Raw genomic sequence first — 23338 nt, forward strand, 5'->3', positions numbered from 1 at the left:
ATACAGGGTTATATTGTACATGTATGCATATATTGGATATTTAGCTTCTATGAGCTCTATTTACTTCAGTGGCAGCTTAATGGAGCCTACAAGAAAATAATCCTTGTAAAGTATTCTAATGGCTATTTATTCCAGAGCAAAATAACAAATTTTAGAAAAGACCAGGATAGCCTGCGTATTTGCTGACTGCCTCACAGTGAAAAGTGTGTGCAAGCAGATTATTCTCTAGGAATTGTTTGCAAACCTGATTATTTCTCTGTATTTCATTCTCCGTGTGGGTTTCAGCAAGTCTTTTTATGGAACAGTTATTTCCCTCAAGCTGACAGGATACATTTCCTTGAGACAAAAGAGACAACAGCAAAAATTATATACTGTATGTCAAGGTTTGCTGCAATGAGACATACACCTGAAAATCTGTATTTACGAATACTGGATTCAACAGTTGTTGATGCTGCACTTTCTCCGTATCACACTTTGGTCAAGAATCTATGGTATACAATATGATCACAAATCCCTCTGTTATCTTCATGATACAATGGAATAGGACTGAGAAAGCTTCATGAACTCAAATGAAAGGTTTTCTAAGTAGCATTTCTAACAGAAACACTTTCTTCTTTGTTTATGTCAATTAATTACAGTGAAAAAGCCCAAACCAAGGTATACAGAAACAGCCAGTGACATTTAATGATTTTAATCACAAACAGTAACTCCAAATTTCAGGGGAAATACTTGTTTCACTTAGCCAAACATTAATAGTTCATTGTGGCTAAGATATATTCTACATGAATGACAGAATCAAAAAAATCTAAGGTTTGTCTCAAGCCAAGGCAGCTGTCAGACTAGAAGAGTTCCACCTTGCTGTGCTCCTAGCTTTCAGTACACAAAGTGATGTGACTAGTATCACATCTAGCAACCTTTGCCTCCCACTGTCCTATTACTCTTCCACATCTCCTCCACCCAAACACTGAAAAGGAAATAAAAACAGATACACAGCTTGATTACTTGGGATGGGCTTTGGTACAAATCCAAAATGAGGCTCAAACATGCCTCTGAATCAGTAGCAGGAAATCTTAATCATTGTATTGTCACACCACTGGGAGTGGCTTAACATACATTATCAAAACTGTTTTTGAATCGAGACAGCAGGCATCTTGGAAGTAGATGCATAGTTTACTAATTTAATTTAATTTAAAAGCAATATGCTGTAATAATTGAACAAGCAGAGGTATTTATTTCTTCCTCAGCCTTATTCACACATTCAAAAGACCTCACACGTGAAGGCTAGAGAACGTGCACATAATACAACAACTTTCATCTGCACTGTATAGCTCATTCCACAGTGTATAGCACATTCTGTTTACCTTTAGCAAAGCCCAAGGCTGATTATAGTGATTGTGGAAATGAAAAATCACCACCCAAATTCAGGTCTAAGTCTGGAGCCATTCTTGAGTAGTATAAAAGAGGTGGTATGAATAAATCTGCTGGGTGAAACACTGACTACAAAGACAAGTATGGTTTAATAATCTTTCAAAACCTGAAAAGTGTCAATAGTTAAGATCTCCTTATTACAGAAGCTCAGCTAGCACACTCGCACTTACTGCCTCCTGATACTAAGAGTAACCGACTATTATAAAACACAGACACATCTTTTGGTGGTTGGTTCAGAAACTGGTGACGTATCCAGAGTAGGTCTGGACATGTTACTTCAGTATGGTAGTTCTCAAGCAATTGTGCAGAGACAAGATATTAGGCCAGATACCAGTTCACTGAAATAACTATCCTACAGGAAAGAGATTTTGCTGATGGAAACATTCACTTTTTTTTATACCAGCAAAGACTCCTCACCCTTAAATCTCAATCTCACTGACAGCTGCAGTTGCTAAAGCCTTAAAGGTCTGGACACTAGTGGCACTCTAGTGGGTAATATATTGCTTTTAAAATCCATACACAATTAGAAAAGTGTAACTTCAAGAGTTTATGAATTAAATATGAAGGCACTTCTTGGCAGTCAACTGTGTATATATTTGCTGCTAGAGGACAGGAAGTTAGTTAAAAGTACAACTGAGAGAGCTTAACACTAACACTAATTTATTATGCATGGACTGAAGTAATTAAAAACATACATTAGGGTGCTAAGAAACTGATCATGAATGGGTCTTCAAGGGACTGAGTTTTTGTGAAGTAATTCTTCTGATGTGCATGTTTCATTGATTTGTTCTAATTTAAGTCATTCCAAAATACCAAATAAGAGTAAGCACTCAGGAAATAATGCAGCAGCTGCATCCATACTGGTCAAATATCTCCAATAATTGCCTATGACTGATTTTCTTTTTATTAACTTCTCAACAGTAAGGCTGGTATGTTCTTTATATGATTATCTGATGAATAGGTGCAAAGAATAGTATCATTAAAAATTAATTCTTTAAAAAGATCATGGTTTTACAACAAACATTTTAAAAAATATGTAACTGCTCATTAAGCGTAACTGAAAGGGTGTGAGATTTAACCATAGTCTTGATGTGCTCAGCAATATAAAAAACATCTCTTTATGAAGGTAGAACCTGCTGTGGTCAAAACAGTAACACTGTTTAAACTCCATCTGAAGACTGATATTGCTGCTTTGAGTTGCAGAGTATTTGTTATCTGCGTCCTAGAAACCCTGACTGTCGATTTGCCACACGTGTACAGGATGCACAACAAGCTGTTTTGTAATAGGTGTAGACACAGAGCCGAGCCTGAACAACCACATTGCAATTGTAGTATTTATCTTTGCAGTTCTCATCTGTGGAGGAAAAAAAAAAAAGAAATTGAAAAATATAACATTAGAGCAACAAGGAAACAAAATCTTTTTTAAAAAAAACAAACACATGTAAAAACCCTTGAACCTGTATTTGAAAGTTCACTGTCAAGTTAAAATAGGCTACCTATGCAAATAACAAATTAGATGAATAAGGTTTAAAGATTTGCTGCATTTAATAAAGATACATAAAACCTGGGAAGAAATGTACCTTTCCCCATTTACATTGTTCACTTTTTTCTACAAAATTTGTCTTGAATCATAAAGATAGGAAGGTTTCTAGTCTTCTTCACTTAGGTACCCTTCCACTTCATTTTCAGATTCACAGGTACTAAACACTTGTAGCAGTGTAAAGATGACACCAGAACCTGCAAATGTTATTTTCAAGTGTTGCCAAGTCTAAATATCGGAAAATAATACATCACCTCCCTCCCTCCAAATAATATAATTGGTTTCAAATAACTGGATTCAAAAAAAGCACAAGTTAGTGTTCTTAACACTCCCAGCTGCTTTCTAAGCTGTTAGGATGCTGTCTGTTCATATTTTGAAATTTTCTATTACAATCAATAGGGTTAGAAACGTTTTGAAGTGATAGCTGATATTTTCACAAAATCATGTGATCACAGAAACTGAGGCTTTAAGAAGACGACCAAATGACAAAACACTAAAATCAGATGTAACAGTGAGCAATTCTGTACAAGCCTGTTTTAAACCAAGAAAAACTAACACTAATACAATAAAAATATTTTTACCAGTATCCATATACCAGTATTTTTAAAATAATTATATTACAAATACCTATGTTCAAAAATAATTCTGAACTGAAAACTGTTGTAAACAAAAAGTTCAAACCATTTCTTAATATTTGTGTCTTCCTTTCCCTAGCCATTCTTATTACTGTTAAAATCAACTCTGTATGAGAAAAACAACTAATTTCAATGCTGAATTACAACACTTGGCATGTGTATGTTTACAAAAAAAGTTGAAGCCACATTGGAATTTCAAAATCAAGAAAAACAGTGTTTTGCTATTTATGTTTTTATACAGAATATACATAATGTAATTGTTTCTTGTAGAACCTTTTACCAAACACAGTATATTGTACGTGGGTTTTTTTTGTTTTAGGGTTAAAGCAACAAGACTCTGCCAAAAGAAACACATGAGAATGCAAAGAGGCTGCTTAAAAACCACCCTAAATGTGCCATTTTCACAGAAGCAGACTTCTCACATTCTCAGCAACTTCAAAAGTAAGCCAGTTTCTTATATATTTCAAGGCAAACATTTTCATCAGAAATTAAAACCTATTTTCACACCACAGAAAAGACCTGTATTTTGTGTAAAAACAAAACCCTGAACTTAAAAAAAACAAAAACAAACAAACAAACAAAAAAAACCTTTTACATGATTATTAAATATTTTCTCCACTAGATGGAGTTCCTTAGTTAAAACAAGTTTCTCCTTCTCCTTCCTTACCTATTTCTGGGATACAATCTTGTGTGTTACATGGTTCTTTTTCTTCAGGTTTAAGCTGTGGATCACATTGAGTACTGGTTGTCATGTCATCTGATAGACATCGCACCTCTCGAACCCGAAATCCTCCTTCACAGGATTTGGAACACTGAAACACAAAAGTTGAATTTTATGAAGACCATATGAGATGTACAAATAAAGAGAGAAATAATGGGAGCCTTTAAGTCAGATCCAAATATCACCTTTTATCAACTTCAACACTTTTTGTCACTGTTTGTTTTCTAACTATAAAGTCCTTAACATACAGGTGTAATTTCCGTTAAAGGCTCAGAAACATTCTTGCCTTCAGGGCCAGTAACTATGTAAGTGAACAGGGAAGACATTGTAATTGAAACAATGCTAGAATATCCCTTTCTGGTATTATCAATTAGCGTCTTGCTTCTCTAATTAGTAGTCTTGTTCTCTGCTTATTTGTACATATCTCTTAAATCTACTCTTTCCACAGTGTTTACTTTTTTTTTAATTTAAGAAATTCTTGCACTGAACTTATTTCACTACTTGAAGGCACTGGCCTCCACTGCCCTTTCACCTCAATCTATAAGCAATCAGGAAAAATTTTAATCGCATTTTCTCTAATGCTCAATTCTTTTTTGCTTCCTGCAGCACAGTAGCTCTACTAAGCATTATAGGCTTGTCTGAATTTCTAAAGAAAATATTTCTGTGTTCCTTCAAAAACTGTTCTGAAGCCAAAGACTTTTGTACTTGCTTGACATGGTATTTTCAAAGCCAGTTACTACACACTTTTAGCCATAGTGAACCAAATCCTCTGTTGACTTCAGGAATTTTGCCCGAGTGAGATCTTTCAGATTTGGCTTACTGGGTCATTTATAATGATTAAGATTTTAATAGCCCCAAACTAGTCAAAATATTTTCTTTCTGCCTTTTTCTTGGCATATTTCCTTTTTTTTGTCAACACTGGAAATAAAACTTATCACTATCATCAAATCAGCTAACTGTAGCAAACTAACTAAAATATTCCCAATCATAAAAATTATTCTTAGATTTCTTCTTTCATCTCTGAATACAACCTTTCCCCACTTTAGAACAGACATGGATGTATAGCCACAGTAATGGCGCTCTCACAATTTTTTATATAATTACATTTGTTACATGTCTGTATAGGGTATTTCAATTGTTCCCTATCCAACAGTAAGGACTTCAGCTCAGGTCCATGGAGACTTAAGCACTTAAATGGAACTAAGAATTTAGATGTTAAGTACAACAAACCATACACAAAACCCAGCATTCTGCAATAGGTAGCCATTAAACATCCATAACTGAGAAGCTACCCAGTTTATCCAAGGTCACATAAAAAGTTGGCTGAAGATACAAACTGGACTGTTTCAAAACCTTGTACAGGGGCTCTAAACCAGCAACTAGCTAATGTGTTCGCAAGTAATCCCATAATCCTTTCTCTTCAGATCTAACAGTAAGAAATATCACATATTCTGCTGATAACTAACAATATCAGAAGAAAAATCAAAAAATGCTTGGATAATGATCTTGGAAAGCCTCACCTGGCATATATATTTGTTCCTGCAGTAAAAAAGATGGTCACCAAGGTTTAGCCCTTAAGGATTTTTAGACACTTAATTCCTACTTAGGCACTTGCATAATAACCAGGGATCTCTAAATACTTGTCAGATTCTGGGACTTAACATCTGTTTCTTCAGCGCTTGCAAAAGACAGCATATATTTTCGCATTCAGAAAGAATATATGTGCTGCCTTCTGTGAATGCAGATGTCTGGATTGCCTAAGTTGTGGGTACATAACTTGGTGCAGGTTCACATTTGAAAATGTTTTGGCTAATGGAAATGTATTTAATTTAATGTCTCAGAATCCAGAGAATTTCCAGCAACATCAAAGGAGATACACAAATCTACCTGGCTTTACCATGAGCCTAATTTGGATCTTTGTTTTCAAATAAATATCTATACCTGTGATTAAGGGAGAAAAATCAGGATTCTCTTTAGCTGATTTATTGTTAAAACTATTCTACCTTCTTCTCTGCTTTCTGGTGCTGCCATGATGCCAGGCAAATAACAGAGCACTTACTGAAAGTGGGAAAAACAAAGTAATTGCTATCTTTCATGTCATGTGGATGAAGAATTTTCAAAGGTTCCTGATTAAGGGAACTCAAGCTGAAGGGATTTGAGGGGTTTTCACATTCAGAGCTGTCATTCTGAGTTTGATTTAAGGCTCAAGGAAAGGAGTAAATTACTGCAGTCGATAAGGTGTCGTCTAAATACCTTTCATACCATTTTTCATTCTGAGAAGATACTGGACTTTCTGATTTTCAATTAGGAGTAAGATGTTAATTTTTCATAATAAATCCAATGAGCTTTGTAAAATGTAGAAATGTTGGGAAGATAGATAAAACCAAAGCCACTTGTGGCACTGGTGAATACAGTTGGTCTGCTTCCAGTGGAAACTGGAAATACATAGAGTTCTACAGTAAGTAAATAAAGGTCTAACTATTATGGTAAAGATAACATTACCTTAAAAAATAAATACATCCATCATTGTTTATTAAATGCCCCTTAATTTTATTGAAACCAGAGTTCTGAAAAAAACCACTTAGTGCACTACATACTGTCATTAAGGGGCAAACCAACTTTGTAAAATAGGAAGATTCTTCGAAGAAATCAGTGATGAAAAGACAACTATGCAGTGTTTCCTTCTGGTCAAGATACTGCCCAACTTTCCGAAGCTCCACCGGGTACTGCAGAGTGTGCTTTCTTTTCACCATCATTCTTCTGCAAAATTAAGTCTTATTTCATGAACAACAGTTTTATCCAAAGGGTGTTCCTTTTCAATAAATAAGGAAAAAACAGAAAAAGATGTATCGAACAAAACTAGATATAGAAAAGCCTGATGGACTTACTGTGCTCCATTCTGTATGAAACCACTTAGCACCACAGGGTTTGAGGTAGCAGGATTGCTGACTGGGAGGTCTTTCCAAATACGAACATTCATAGGGGTTCAAAACATCGAAATTACCTTCAGTTTTCCTAACACAAATGACTTCTCTCTGTTGAGTTCCACTGCCGCATTCAATAGAACACTGTATCAGAGAACAAAAAGATGGTGGAATTTATTACTCTACTTATGCCCTTGAACTTGTAATCTTCTGTTCACTGCTTAAATTGATTGCCAGTATTATTTCAGGCAGGACAGGCCACAGTCCACCAATTCACTTAAGTGTCAGCTTTCCTTCAGGCCCCTGAGTATTCTCGCTAGAGTCAACATTTAAGTGCTTTGCTGCATCGAGGCTGTTAATCGTGTTTGCAGGAGGGCAGGTTTTGGCTGTACCAGAACTGACCTGGTCAAGCCATACAAGTACTGTTCTTTTAACTGCTCTGTATGGTTAACTCAGTAAACAACTGTCACAAAAGATTTACGTAATTGGCAACCCAAGACTATCTTCAAGTACACTAGACTGACTTACAGCAATAACCCCTCCACCAGACTTTAGAGTTGCCATACTGTAGCATCCACAATTCTCCATTTCTGTTCTAACAGATACATTAAGTAGTATTTTTGTCATATCAGAATCCTACAAATAAATCTCTTAATACATTTAAAATATTTTAAGAGACATTTCAATGCCATTATTTCAACCAATCCTAAGATGTGGAAAAAGGAAACAAAGGACTTTCAAAGTGTCCCTTTTTTTTTAAATAACTCTTATGATATGAAATTCTATGCAACCATATTCTTTTCAAAAACAGTAACAGTACTTACATATTTTTCTTATCTGAATAAATGGTAACAGTAAAAATCCAACGTTAGATATTCAGAGTGGCAGAAATGTCTCAGTGAGTTAGAAGCCTAAGTCCCTTTGACTTTTAGTGAGCCTTAATGCTGATTCACCATCAAATTTTGCAATACTTTAGTTATTACATTAGTTCAACATCTAAACTAGAGTAACTGTGCCCCCAGTCAAAGGTTGCTTCATTTTCTCATTTTCCAATGGCCATAATGAAAAATGTATAAAACCTGTATATAAATAAGTCTTCTGGCTCCTAAATGCCCATGTCATTTTTGAAAATCACACTGAAAATGTGTTTCTAGTTAGCAGTCTCACCTAACTGGAAACCAACTGAAAGGTGTATAAGAATTAGTCAAGTGGTGATGAAATACTGCATCATAAATACATATTGAGGATTAGGATAAATTAATAAAATGTGTTTTCCCAAACCAAAATAAAAATCGCATCAGTCTGAATGGAACCTACTGGAAGCATTTTATGCTTTCTGTAGAAAGTGAGACAACTCTGTTTAAAATCAAATTTGAATTAAGAGCACAAAGTCCAAACAAATGTTACAAAACCTAATTTCAGAAAAGATATTCTGACTAAAACCATGATAATACTATTTGCAAACTTCTGCTAGCTCTAAATTTCACAGCTGTTGTTGTTTCATTTTTGTAATTGATCTCATCACATACTACCTATGGGACAGTTTCTTGATATTTATAGAAAAAGGAAAGTCCTTCACCGCCTGATAAAACAGAGCTGGGTAATGGTTATCACAAGGATAAACACATTTTGCTCATAAAGAGAAATTTACAGGAAATATAGGTTTAAGTGTTGAAGACAAAAAACTGGAAAATTCTCACTAAGCCAGAATATCAATCCATGATATTAAACTGAAAAGTCCTTGCACTCCAAAGCAGCTTTCTGTCATATCAAAACATTAATATTCATCATATAATACTGTGTAAATTGTACCCTGCCAACAATAGATACAGATTTCTGTCATGCCCCATTGGAAATATAAGGAAAGCAGAAGATTACCAGTGAAAATCTTGTATTTATTTATTAGATTTTAGGATTCAATTCTGATTATAGTAAATAATCTGCAAATATAAAAATAACAGCATTAGTCTGAACAGTGCACAAGAGGCTTATCTGTTACAATATGGCCCAAAAAGAATAAAGGAAGTGCTTTTAGCATATGGTACAGACTCTCATTCTCTGTCTGCTCACTGGTATTATTTTATGTATCATTTGTATCTTAGACATGACTACACCATAATTATAAACCTAACAGATCTTATCTTGACCTGTTCGCACAATACAGGAAGAAGTGGAGCCTGGAAGTTATCGGACTGTTTCATTACCAACTCATAGTATCAAAAAAAAAAAGAAAAAAAAGAAAAGAAATAAAAGAAAAGAAATAAAAGAAAAGAAATAAAAGAAAAGAAATAAAAGAAAAGAAATAAAAGAAAAAAGAAAAAAGAAAAAAAAGAAAAGAAAAAAGAAAAAAAAGAAAAGAAAGAAAAAAGTCATTAAATATTTCTTTTTCTATCTCTGAAGAAAAAAAAAAGCTTTAGTTCTTCTTTTCTGAACACATTCATTGCATGCTGACTTCCTATACCTCTCAGCTGTCAAGAAGTAAAGCTGCAGCTAGTAGATAAGGGATGGAATCTCCTTCCAAATGGAAAAACTGATTAGAGAAAATCACATGTATGCTTTGCCATTTGTAGAGAATATCTGCTTCCATAATCTTATATGGAACTATTATAAACAAACTACTTTGAAAGATCCCTTCTTTTCATGCAGCAAGGTAAACTCACTGCTGTTCATACCTCATTATTTTGGAACCCAAGTTGTGTTTTGTTGTACTTCTTTAGAATTTATTTTTATGAACAACAAAAAGAAAAATCTATCCAGCAGGCTGCATTCATCTGTGAAGTGACAGAATCCACACTGAATTTTGGTGAAAATTTTGTACTTTGGGTGATGAATGTGACAGGTCTTGTAATGTAGAAGTGATGAAATATTTTCACAGCCTCTAAAATAATTTTTAAACTAAATTTATAAATGTAGAGATTTCTGAGTGCTGAACAGCAGAACTGCCTCCAGGCTGCCTGTAGAAATAGCAGAGGGAGCTTGCCGATGTTGTCTTGTACCACTGTGAGTGCCCGGGCTTGATTCGGCAATGGAAAGTGACATATAGTCCAAAGTAGTTGAAATATCACCTTCATCTGCTGCAAAAACAGAACTTTCTTTAACTCTTTTCCCAGGCAGTAAGCCAATCAGGAACAGAGTGGTATATGCATGACTTAAGGAGAAAGGAAGAGGGAAAGGTATTCCTTAATTCCGTAAGTTTTTATCCCTCAGACCAGAATAGTAGCCTAGTTAACCATTGGATTATTATTATTATTATTATTATTATTTGTACGTAGTACTAACATAGTCCAGCAGTCCCAGTTAGGAACAAGGGCAAGAAAATGCTGAAGGACAGAGTAATGACTTAATTTATCAAGTGAGTAGTGACTGTGCCAGGTATTATATATTTGATTATTAATCTTAAAAATGGCTACAATGGTTAAAATTGTGCTTCTGTTAATTTTTATTCTAAGTGGTACTACAGACTGAAAATGTATTTCTAATTATTGTTACAAAGAAGAAAAAGAAATATGACTACAATGTGCACTCTTGGAGAAATCTAAAACTGTGGTTTTACCTGTAGCTACAAAAAGAAACTGATTTTTATTTTTCTAATAAAAAGGGAACCAAGACTTACTTTCTCCATAAACAGTGTTACCGCTTCTGGCTGAAGCAGGATTATATGCACTAAACTTCTAAGGGTTGTAAAGGTTAGAGCACATTTCTGCAGTTTTTCAGATCCCCACATTCTGTGCGGTTTTTAGAAAATGTCTGTATCTGCAAGAGTGTTCATTTAATGTTTGCAAGTGCAAACAAAGTGCAAGTGCTGGTTCCAGTTCTGAAATGCAAATTTGACTCACATGGACTCTTATTGCCTGTTTAAAGGTTAAATACACACATAATACTGTTCCTGGCACTTTTAAAAAGTTTTTTAGAAGATGATTCCAGCAACATATTGGTTTCTACATTGCATAAAAGACTATGATTTTCAAAGGCTTATTCTAGCCTAAAACAATAGAATGCTATTAAAAATAAGGATTTTGTTTGTATTTTGGGTGGAATTTGTGATCGCTTGAACAGATACCCACAAAAGACTTGAGACTAATGAAAAAGCACAAGGTCTATTGAGAAAATCAATATACAGTTCATCTACAATATCTTAAATAGCACCTACGCTGGCTTAGATTTACAACAGCAAGAGCTTGAAACTGTATGATTCCTGCAGCTAAAAGCTCCAGACCAATCCGCTACTGCACCCAAATAAATTCTACAGGACAAAATGTAACTGTTTTCTTTAACCCTGTACAGCTCTGTCCCTGCTCTCTTTTAATGGTTCTTCCAAAAGATGTTATCTCAACATTCGGCCTCTGCTCTAAAGAAGCTCAGTAGAGAAGGTCATCCACCAACGCTCCCTGCTCTGGTCTACTGACTGTCCGCTTTGGTGTCAGTATTTAGAAGTCGGCTGGTAGACCAGATTTGTCAGACTCTTCTTTCAGGTACTGTTCAGCAAAGACTTTGTACCCCTGAAATGCATCAAACAGAATGCAACACCATGCAAAGTAGTAAGGTGAATTAGCTTAAAAGAACAAGAATTTTTAAATAAAAGAAACTTTCTTAATCAACAGAATGGGGAGAGCTGCAATGACCTTATTGTAAGCTTCTCTCTGTGGTGGCAAGAAGGGATACAAAGCTCCTATTCCCCTGCATGGAGTAGCATAAGTAACAAAGCCTAGACCTTATCTGTTATTAAAATTGCAGCTATGTTTTAAATCTGAATCTATTATTACTCTTAATACAAATAACTTCACTTACACTTGAAAGCATTTGCATAGTAGGTGCCCTTTAATCCCCATCTCAGCTGTATCAGTCTAATTTCCAATTGCTTATCAGCTGGAAGGATCTTGGAATCTGAAATGCAGTGAGTTAACAGCACAGGCAAGAGACTTTTCCCTAACAATTTGATGAAATGCTAGTACCAGCAGTCCAAATGACTCTATAGGCTACATAATAGGCTCTTAAATGTTTAGGGCACCAGTTGAAAACTTCTAAAATTCCTCTGCTCCCAGAGGCAGTAGTGTTTGGTTAGAATCAGAAAGAGCACTGAGGTGTGGAGCACTGCAAGAATTTATACTGGCCACTAACCAAGTTTTGTTCTTTTCACCTATCACCACAAAATTCAGCACAACAAAACTGAAGCCAACTTTTGTTTTTAGCCACTGCTTTTATTTTCTCATACTCTATGCTTTGGCTATGGCCTACATATATCCCTACAGGCATGCAGGATCTACAAAGGCTCGACTTCAAAAGGTGCAAATCCATTGCTTTAGCATTCCCTTGAATATGCAAAGCAGCTTTCTGACATCTTTTGTTTTATAAGTAAACTTGGCCAGTAGATGAGAAATAAAAATGAAGCTACAGAGGAAAAGAAGAACAAAATCTTATTTTAATCAAAGCTCTTTAGTAAGACACAGCAGATGAAGAAAAGTAGCTCAGTAAAATATAGAAGCAACTTATCCAAATGTTCCACAAAGACATAGGTATACTTTATGGCTCGCATTTTCATGGCACAAAAAGATTTTTTTTAATAATAAGATTCCAGCAGAAAATAAATACATGTGTTAGATCTGGAGCTTACCTGCGTCCAGCTCCCAGCAAACCACTCCACTTTACCAGCACAGGGGCCATTATTACAGGGAGTTGTTTCAGAGGGTCTGTTATTCCCACAGCCCTCCAGAGGCAGGCTGCTGACATGGTTGGTCATACAAACCACTGAGCGCGTACGGACTCCGTCCCCACATTCTGCAGAACACTGAGGAGCAGAAGACAAACAGACATTCATTAGTCCATCCTCCAGACTGTGCAATGAAATGAGAAGCAAGAACCATGGAAAGGTAAATGAATTTATTCAAAGTCATTTATTTTTACTTGTTATCCAGTTGTAGCAGATCATCTTACAGATTCATACTTTTGAACAAAGTACAAATGAAAGAAAATGAAGGATGAGAAAGAAATTCATAGTTCTTTTAATAGACATCTATTTCCTTCCTTCTTCCTGTCTGTAAATCCTTTCAGTTTGCCTTTTATCTTTTTGCATACCAATTAGTAGGTCTGAGAAGGGATAATTTCAACAAGCAGCTTTTCAGAGAGGCATCAAAACTATGTTTGGGCTTTCGAATTTTTTTGTGAGTTTCTCCTTTGACCATTCAGGCTGTCAGCTAGGTAAACTCTTAGTTCAAAGGATAAAAGGCTGGTTAAAAGGATGAGGCAAGGAAATCTTTCTTGGAAGAATCTGCAGGCATTGGTTGTAAAGTGACTGCATAGGGAATCCTGGCACTTTTCCATATAGAGGGTAGAGAATGAGAGCACAATGAGGTAGAAAAAATGTAAGATTTTGTGAAAGGTGATTTCAAAAGGCTCAGGCAAATCCTCAAAATAAAATTACGACTAACACTCATTATTGCCCAACCTGTTTCAATGCTAAGTTGTTAGTTACAGTCTTAGGAGAAGAGCTGGCCATAAAAGTTGACTTTCATTCAATGTTGCTTGCTAACGATAAGCCTTCCCAGTAGCTAACAGTCACCATTCTCAACTTTTCACTGGTAAATTCTGAAAGCTCTTGTGAGTGATATGCAGATTCATGTATCACATCTCTGGAGATGGTATGCATGTGACACATAGATCATGCAGGATAAATTCCATCAAACATGAACCTTTACGCTTTTACAGCTTGGTCATTAATCTACTTCATTGGGAAAGTCTCTGATATTCCACCATTCTGGGCAGCATCAAACTATTGCCATTTAGAAAAACCAAAACATGCCAGAGAAATGATTAATTCATATGATAGACTCTTTTTTTCGTTTCTTACATCTTTCTTAACCTTCCTGTTTCTTTTTCTTTTTAAATGCATTTGGCATTTCATGACTAGACTATTAAAATAAAGAAAAAACATGTGCAGCTTGCTGAAAGATGTGTATATAATTGAATTTAAATAATTACAACCAATTATATTATATTACACATGCAAGGAAAACCATGAGTAAGAATGTGTTACATAGGAGAAAACATACACTTGATTGACATTTACGATTTTATTTTAAACATACAGTGTAATTAGTTAGGAGAAGCTGTGTATTACTTCCAGCATGAACAGAGCACCCCTTGTGAATGAACAGGTAGCTCTGGATTGGGATTTTTTTTATTGATGAAAAGTAAGAATGATTCAAAGAACTGGTAATGACACACAGACAGGCCCACTAGCTTGAGTTGGCTCCCATCAGTAATAATAAAAAGACTTCACATCCAGTAGTTGGAACTAAAGAAGAGCAGATGCTATGACAACACCGCTATTAAGAACAGGACTAACAAATACAGTCACTCATCTTCGCAAGAGAGACCAATGACTGAATGCACAATTGGTTGTAAACTACTCTTTAACCATACCCAGTGATGAATACTGGTTGTGTGGGAACATGCAGTAACGTATTTTTTCCACAGATCCAGGATAGAAAAACAGTTTTTGCTGTTACCAAGTCAGTTTTTTTCACAACATGAAAGACAAAGCTTTGCTAAAATGGAACCCCAAGAGGAATAAAAAAGTGATTCAACTTCTAAAAAAAAATTTTTTTACCAAACAAAATACAATTTTGGAATAACTAGAAATTCAGAATTTAACAGATGCTTATGTATTTCATTGGAATAGGACATAACTCACAGTTTGTAATGATTTATTCCTGGATCTGAAAGATGAAATAATTATGCTTCTCCTAAATTAAGTCTCTAAGTAATATAATGAATCTTATCTTTTTTTGTTGGTGCAGAACAAAATTTTCCAGTCACTTTCACACAGACGTACATAATAGTCAGACTCATCTCCTCAGCATACTGAGTTTGATGGCTAAGGAGGTCTTCTCAAGTTGCCCTCCATTCAGAAAACTGATAGCATCTTGAAAACACAAGAATCATGCAGATGTTGCTAGTAGTGAACCTTTTCCCCTTTATATACATTAAAATATATGTTTGACCCCACTTCAAACTGCCCACTCCTAGATAAATCGACTGTTTAACTGAGCCCCATAAATGGCTGCCTTTCAAACCCACTGTACAGAACTAAGTTTTGTGGCTATTCATCATATCATGTGCCAGGAAAGTACGCTCACTTACAACACCGCATAGGGAACTATCCTGCAAATACTTCTCTTATTTCTAAGTAATTTTCATTTGACAATCTAATTTGCCTTTATGCTTCACAAACCAAACAGAGCTGGGAACAAGTTTAGTCTATAAAATCACCCAGAAAATCTCCATAGTCTTGTGTTTAAAATGAGTATGTATGAGCTAGGCTTACAGATCAAATAACAAAGGAAATACCATATGGGAAGGTATAGGGCTGTCCCACCCTCTGCTGTAAGATTTTAGTACAGATTAACTACCCTCAAAGGATTTGCATAGCAAACTTAAACCTGAATGTTTCTGAGTTTAGTTTGGTTTTTCATGTTTTTTTTTTTCCTCTCCAGTAAAAATCTTCTGTGTGAAAGCCATGACTTCCAAAGCCAAAGGCAGGCAGCAGGGAGTGTCTGGAACATGAACTCTCTCCTTTCTGCTTTTGCAGCTGACACACCCACTACTTTCAATTTTGTGCCATTAATTTGTTGCATTAATACACTGTAACTTCCATAATCTAACACTGTATGACATGTTGAGTTACAAAATCTGAAAGGAACATTCACAAACTACCACTTCACTATTCTGGTCCTATTATTAAAGATATTTTGTTTCACTTTAATTGGCTGAAATTCCTTCAGAAATGTTAGCCTGTGGAATACCCTCCCTCCTTTTAAGAAGTTTGCCATTTCTCCTCTTCCTGAGGTCCTTCCCTCAACAGTTCAGTTTTAGAAGCTTTCCACTCCCATTAAAAAAATCCAGTACTCTGATAGTTGTCAGAGTAACAGCCCAGGAAAATGACACATGTTCCTGCAAACTTGAAAAGCTGCAAGAGGAAACCTGAATTTTTGTGTTCATCCATAGGACATGGTAAAGCAAGTAAAACCCTTTAACAGTGCCAGTTCCCTTTCACTAACATGCCAACATTACTTCTCATCCCCAGCTTTTATCCTCAAGTAGGACAAGTATGAACAAGCAGGAAATGTACCAGAACTCCAGTCATTTCACACAGCATTGTTAGCTTAAATTTTTAAACATCAACCAAGTTCTAATAAAATGTTCCCACATTTGGGCAGGATTTGTGTCTGCCTCACTTCAGCCTCTATCACCCCATAAGATACTTAAATTTTTGTGAATCATCATGTTACAATAACGCAAACAATATCAATGACAATCCATGTTTGAAATACATTTATGAAACCCCTTAGCATTATTAGACCTACTCTGAGAAAACTGGGTATGACTCCCTTTCAGAACAGATTTTTGAAGGATTATGTAACCTATGATTTACCGGTAAGAAACAAAGAATCTTATTTTAAGAGCTCACTTCCTGCCTCAACTCCAAGACCTGCAGCACATCTTCAAAGGAGGTGATGTTGGGAGCAGCCTTGTTTCTTTTAGAAAGGGGTCAGAAAAGCCCTAAAGGGTGGCCGCAACACTTTTTGATATATGGATTTAAGTTATTTCCCTCAGAGAGTGTATAGAGTAGATCTTGGATCAGAAGTCAGACTGGTCCTGTATTTCGTCTAGCAGATTCATGCCATCTTTCCAAGCTAACAATACTTTTGAAACTCGTTCTTAGAATTTTTGGACACTCTGGCTGGATAAGGATTGCCTCTGCTTAGGCATTACTACTTTCTTTGTATTCAGTCAGTAACACTGTTGGTGCACTCTAAAGTAAGCAACATTATGGAACACACTTCATTCCTGAACACAGCTCATACACTATCCCTTGCCTTAGAGCTGCAAGGACTTGTCAGGGCTGTGACTGCACTGACAGGCCTTAATGGCCCTGACCAGCCTCACCTGGGGCCTCCGCCCACGGGCCCAGGAGCACCATTTAGGCTCAGACCGAAGCCTTTGGTCCCTGCCTGAGCTGTGCTGTAGGAGTGCTGGTCTCTAGCTTGCTGGTGCTAGGCCGGGGGCCCTGCTAACCTGGACCCTCACCCTTGGACTGACTTCCTGGCTTGACATCGGACCTGCCTCATCATCACAAACTTGCCTGATGATCTTGACTCCTGGTTGGCACCAGCTGCCATCTGCAGGTGCCTGCCCTGCTCCCTCACTCAGGGAGCTGTGCCTCCCAAACATCAAGTTTCCTAAACCAAGGAGAGGGTTTATGAGGGTTCTTGCTAAGTGATTAGATGGAGTTATAGTGGTGAGGATAACAGAAACAATAGGATAACAGTTAGAAATGGAGTATAACCAGTGAAGATTTTAAAGCATTTAAAACTGCAAATTGCAGTGCCTTCATTGCAGTGATCTGATTTAGTAAAAGTTAGACCTTCCACAGCTTGATCTCTGAGGAGAGCTGAAACTATAGGTTACGGATAAATATTGGGAATACAAGTATTTTTAATATAGTAAAGTATCTTTGTACTTAATGTTCTGTGATGAAATACTAGCTTGCTTTACTGTAATTCTAATCGCTGTGTACAATTTCCAGTATTAAACTGCCTGGCTTTCCTTTATATCCATAGATATGACAGCACTGTGTACTCACCAGAACACTCCAGTCTGCCTATAAACAAACCAATTTGCTTTTGGTAGTTACATGTTGTTTAGAAAGTCCAGAGCAACTGAGTTTTGACAAAGAGAGATCAGCTGGAGAGGAAAAAAAAGCTTCTTGTAGGTCTTGGCCATTCTTCTATCAATGTATCCTTCAAAACTATCCTAGCTCTGTGTTTCAGTGCAAATCATGAAATGAGTTACATATTCGTACATAAAGAATGTCAAACTCCTGCTTCCATATGGTTTCCACACAACAAAATCAATTCCACACACAAAATCTTGGTTTCACTTCAAACTGAAAGCAAGCGAACAACGATAATGAAAAATAGCAAAACACTTCCACAAACTCCTGCATTTCCATGGTGGTCTCCACCTCCCCTTCCTCCCTTGCCCCCTCCCAGGATACAGGTGATTTTATCAGAGATATCCAGATTTAAGGAAAAAACAATGAAAGAAGAACGTGAGCTACAGTACTCACTGGTGGTTCCACACCTTCTGACTAGTCAATAAATCCAGTGTACTTGTAGGTAATCTTTTAGGATTGTGATGAATAAAGCATTGATTTTTATGAAGCACATTAGAATTCTCTGTTGAAAGCTGCTAGAGAAGCATTACTGTTACTCCTTCTAATGAAGTGTGAGATCCAGAGCATGCTTTTGATCTGCTCTGATTTGTTCCCTGATGTGCAACACTTCTTTCTTCCCTAGATTTTATTTTGGCCTCAGAATCTCATTAACATGTAAGAAGTTTTCGTATTTTGGCTTCTTTTCTACGTATGCTCTCAATGTAAATGAGAAACAAATGAACAAAGGACACGGCAATGAGGAATAAACAAAAATGCAATAGGGGAATGCTCTGGTTAGTTGGAAGGAAACTTTGGTGAGTTTCCCATTGCTGTAAATCAGGAGAAAGCAGGTTTCCTGCTTCTGACCCACAGGAGGAGTTCACTTTCCAGCAATTACAGCTGCAAAAGAATCAGTCGTGTGAAATGTTTGCAGGCATCTCATCTGCTCCCACCAATCCAATTTTGCTTCTAAGTTCAGTAAGGTTCACCAGCCTTACACATAGATCTCTACGGATGTATAGGTGCAGTTTAACACGGTATGACCTCTCAGGAGAATTATGAGAGACACGAAGCCATCTTCACACAAACTCATGTAAAAAAATTATGAAGGTTTGCCCAGATTGTCTACAGGCAAGAAGAGTTAGATCATGTAGTAGACAAAGCCTGTGAAACTTGAGTTAATTATCATTTATACAGAAGATAGAGCAATAAAAGTAAAAAGACAGGTAGATACAAAATAAGATGAGTCTTGCTGCTGGAGACTTTAACCTGCACTCTTTCCTTCCCACTGAAATGAGTAAACATTTCTGTTTCTCTCAAGATTGAGCCTGGGGGATTTGAAAATAATGGTGTTTAGATCTACTTCAAAGATAAATAACATACCATCTTCAGAAAATAAGGTTTGTTTCTAAAGGATGAATCACTTTCCTTCACCAGGTACGTATTCCACTGAAAATACAACATTATGCCCATGGTGGCCATACAATTCATAAACTTTGCATATAAAAGATACTGTGTAACATATATACAGTGGGCTCTGATACTGGTTTATCAAAATAACTCAAATCCAAGAAATTTATTGTTTCTAGGAACACAGAAGTTTTTTTATTCACATAAGATTAATTACATGTATCAGGAATCAGTCTATGCAGAAATGGAATCCAAGAAGGTCAATGCCATGTGGGGAAACAGGTGGGCTATAAAACACATAAATATGTGTTGTGGGAAAACAAGACAGGAGAACATGACAACAAGGCAGCTAAGTGTTATTTATGGAGAAAAGCTACATACAGTGCTTCCTGGGAAGGAGAAAGAACTACACACAACTTTGTACTCTGCGGCTTTTCAGTGCATATACACTGTATTGTAAAAGTTATATTTAGAATATTTTAATTATAGTATCTGCTCATTCAGAATCACAGAAACTATTAATGAAAATTTAAGGAACTGAATTGATTTTCCATTGGTTAAAACTGTGCAAGGGTTTATTAAAATTATTTTTAGCTCTAAATCCATTTTCCTTGTTCAATATTTGAGCTATCACAAACTTCTGAAACAACAACATACTGTAAACACGACAACACTGTAAACACTGTAAATGGATTTGAAAACACATGCTATTATATATCACAGTTATCAAGTCCTGAAATTTAACATCTGGTAGCAGTAAAGACAATCATAATTTTTATGTTACTCTATTGTTTTTCTCTAATGCTTCACTAATTATCCAAATCTATACTGAAATGCCCTATGTATCACACAGATCCAGACATATAACTTCGATATAACCCTTGCTGAAACAAAAAGTATGTGCCTAACAAACCCTCGACAGGCTTCTGGAAATCTCTGTTTGTTGCACATGCATTAGTACACATTAAGTATTTGCAAAATGGATTCAGAAAAGTACAGACTAGGCGTTCTCTTACGGCTGTAATCAAGTTTGAACGGAACCATTCTGAAGCTCCAAAGTTCTCAAAAATTATGATAAGTTCTTTTACCTCTTATTTCTAGCCACAGCTGAAATGCCAAAATACAATGGGAAAGACTGTTCTGTGGTATTTCCATCTGGGACTTGAAGTAGACATGTAATAAATCTCACAAAGAAGGTCTGTTCTTTTGAGATTTCCACCACAGTGTTGCAGACCCAAGAAGTCTGAACAAGCCTTCTTTAAGCATTTGAACTTTTGGCTGCTTATCTGAACCATTTGTGAGCTGCCCATCCCTGATCTATGCTTATTGCTGAAATGTGGCTTGGCTTAAAGTATCTTTTAAAGAATTGTTTGTGGAAATTAAACATAGAAAGCCCACGCCTCTGGGAATGCCCATTTCCATTCTCTGACAGAAATCTTCTCTTTGGTGTCTTTCAACAGAAACACACTCCACTATAAAGAAAGAGACTTCTGATCCCAGAAAACAGCCCTTGAAAGGCACAATAAAAAAGCTAATGGCCAAAGGCCTGACTTTGCAAAGCTACTGACTACTCCCATATCCCACCGATTTCCTTCAGAATCGCTACTGTTCATCACCCCTGAACATCTTATTCAGGTATGTTAGGTATAAACTGGATCCATACAAGATCCAAGTTTGAACATTCTAGCCTGAATCTGTCTTTATTTTTTTTTCTGAATTAAGCAGTTCCTTCCATTCTCTTTGTGAATCAAATTCCAAACCCATTTCTGGCAGAAGTGCTGGTGAATAATGCCAGATACAGTAGCAAGCATTTGGAAATAATTAATTTGTTCACTTATATAAGCTGAAAAGATAACAAAATCCATTCTTTACTTTCTGACCCTAAAATGTTTGTGGTAAGAACAAACACCAACATTTTCCACATCATCTACTTCATTTTTAGGTCTCATGTAATATAAGCATATATAAGCATAATAACATTCTGTAGTCATAACCTTCAGGTTTGCATGCAGAAAGTAATATAAAAAATCCTTGGCTACAAAGTTGTACTTTTAGTTCTGCAGAGGACAAAATATTGATGTAGGAGAACAAAAGAAAAAAAAAGATGCTAGAGCCTTCACTGGAATATATGTGCTTCATTTGATGGAACTGCACCAGCCGACAGTAGCTGAAAAGCTGGGCCAGCTTTTCTAAGAAATATTATTTTTAATTTCACTTTTAGAATGCTTTTTTCTCTCTCACTTGTAAAATACCACTTCAATAGCACTAATCTGTCTCTACAAGCTCAAAAAAAAAAAAAAAAGGGCACTGCCATTTGCACTAGAGCAAAAACTAGTGCACTGCCATTTGCACTACACATAGTCTTTAGCTGGTAACTTTTTGGCCAAGCTGTACAAGAACAACAACAAAAAAAGTTCAAATAACAACTACAATAATCTATTACTGTGTGAAGATTCTTTTTTACAAAAGCTATTTGAATTCTCTGGAAGCTGGAAGTTTTGCAGCCCTCTAATTGTAGCAGAAGTCTGATCATCTTTTTTTAAATTATGAGACAAACCAGGTACCTGTCCTATTTGTGAAAATCATCCTCCTCTGCATCTAAAACATGTCGAAAATCTTTTGATGGGGCAATACCTTCACGCCAGACCTTCTTAATTTATCAGAAATGGTCTAAATAATAAATCTGTAAAGTTATGAAGTCTTACAGTTTCAATTGATGAATGAGACTATTTGCCTACCATAACAAACAGTCAAAGGAAAAAAGGGAGCTAGATCAGGATTTTATAGAGACTGAAGGCTCAACTTGCCTGTAGATGAAATCTGATCTGGTCCACAAGAGGAACCAAAATACCAGGCATGTCTCAGCCACATTTGCAAGTCTTTTAATGAAAGCATATATGTATCTATTAAAGAACTTCTTTGAGCCCAATCATGAAACAAAATAAATCACCACCCTTTTTATTGCTTTCATGCTGAGAATCTGACTCCTTAGAATAAAAAAAATATATATCCACCTTCACAAAGCACAGAAAGCCTGAATTAACCTTGCCTGAGTTTGTGGAGTGTTCCCCTCTTCTTGCAGTTTAAAGATCATTGTTTTATGGATTGAGCATAAACCTAGACATCAGACCTCAAACCTCTCTCCCTTCAAAAAAAGCAGCAAGGAAACTTTTAAAACCTGAATCTTGAGACTCAGAGCTAAGCAAGGCAGAAAAATAAATCTCAACACACCCAATCTTTTGGGAAGTCGAAATTCAGATTCAGTTTTAAATCCAGATGTTTGGCCATGCACCCACACTCTTGTCCTTTCTATGGATTCTTGAATCTAACACAAACTCAGGATGCCTTTGGGATTGTTATTTTTTTGTTTGCACTTGCCTGTTTTACAGATCAAGTATAATTATAGAGAATAAGACCGTTCCTTTTATGGCTGTACATACATATATTTTTATTTCCAATGCATCTAGGTTGTTTTAGAAGATTTGGCAGAACAAAGATAACAGAAAGCCTTACCCTGTCACTCCATTCTGTAAGGAACCAGCTCTTTGCACAGGGACCCATGTCACAGTTCTCAATGTCATTCGGCCGTAGCTTCATGTTACATTCCTCATCATCAACAATGTCTCCAAGGTTGCTGACACATTTCACATCTCGAGTCCTCTGCCCCACTCCACAAGGTACTGAACACTGTAACAAAATGGAGGTTGCATCAGGATTCTGTGCAAGAATTGTCATGTTTTTTTCTTGGAGCTGGGAACATTCTGCTCATTTATTCCTATTAAGATATGCACAGGAGCTGTAGAACTACTCTGGAATCACTGGAGTAGTTTTACAATCACATCCTCAGACCATAGTGTATTCTGCAGTAACTGCGTAGATACATTTGGAAACATAAATTCAAATGGTATCTTTCACGCAATGGCCATGCTAAATGAACCGCTGGAATCTGGGGAGCAGGCCGATATA

General features: G+C 36.3%; 1 protein-coding gene across 1 annotated transcript in view; it reads right to left on the bottom strand.

Annotated features, from left to right (window-relative positions):
- Positions 1–435: 435 nt before the first annotated feature.
- The window catches only part of THSD4 (thrombospondin type 1 domain containing 4), a 414956-nt gene continuing 392053 nt past the window's right edge, over positions 436–23338 (bottom strand). The window contains exons 14-18 of the mRNA XM_067305466.1: positions 22886–23059; positions 12860–13033; positions 7213–7392; positions 4271–4415; positions 436–2782 (exon numbers count right to left, since the gene is read on the bottom strand). Coding sequence (XP_067161567.1) covers positions 2640–2782; positions 4271–4415; positions 7213–7392; positions 12860–13033; positions 22886–23059 — 816 coding nt within the window. The 3' untranslated portion in view covers positions 436–2639. The remainder of the gene's footprint in view (positions 2783–4270; positions 4416–7212; positions 7393–12859; positions 13034–22885; positions 23060–23338) is intronic.

The sequence above is a fragment of the Apteryx mantelli genome, chromosome 15 (genome assembly GCF_036417845.1).
Source record: "Apteryx mantelli isolate bAptMan1 chromosome 15, bAptMan1.hap1, whole genome shotgun sequence".
Lineage (NCBI taxonomy): Eukaryota > Metazoa > Chordata > Aves > Apterygiformes > Apterygidae > Apteryx > Apteryx mantelli.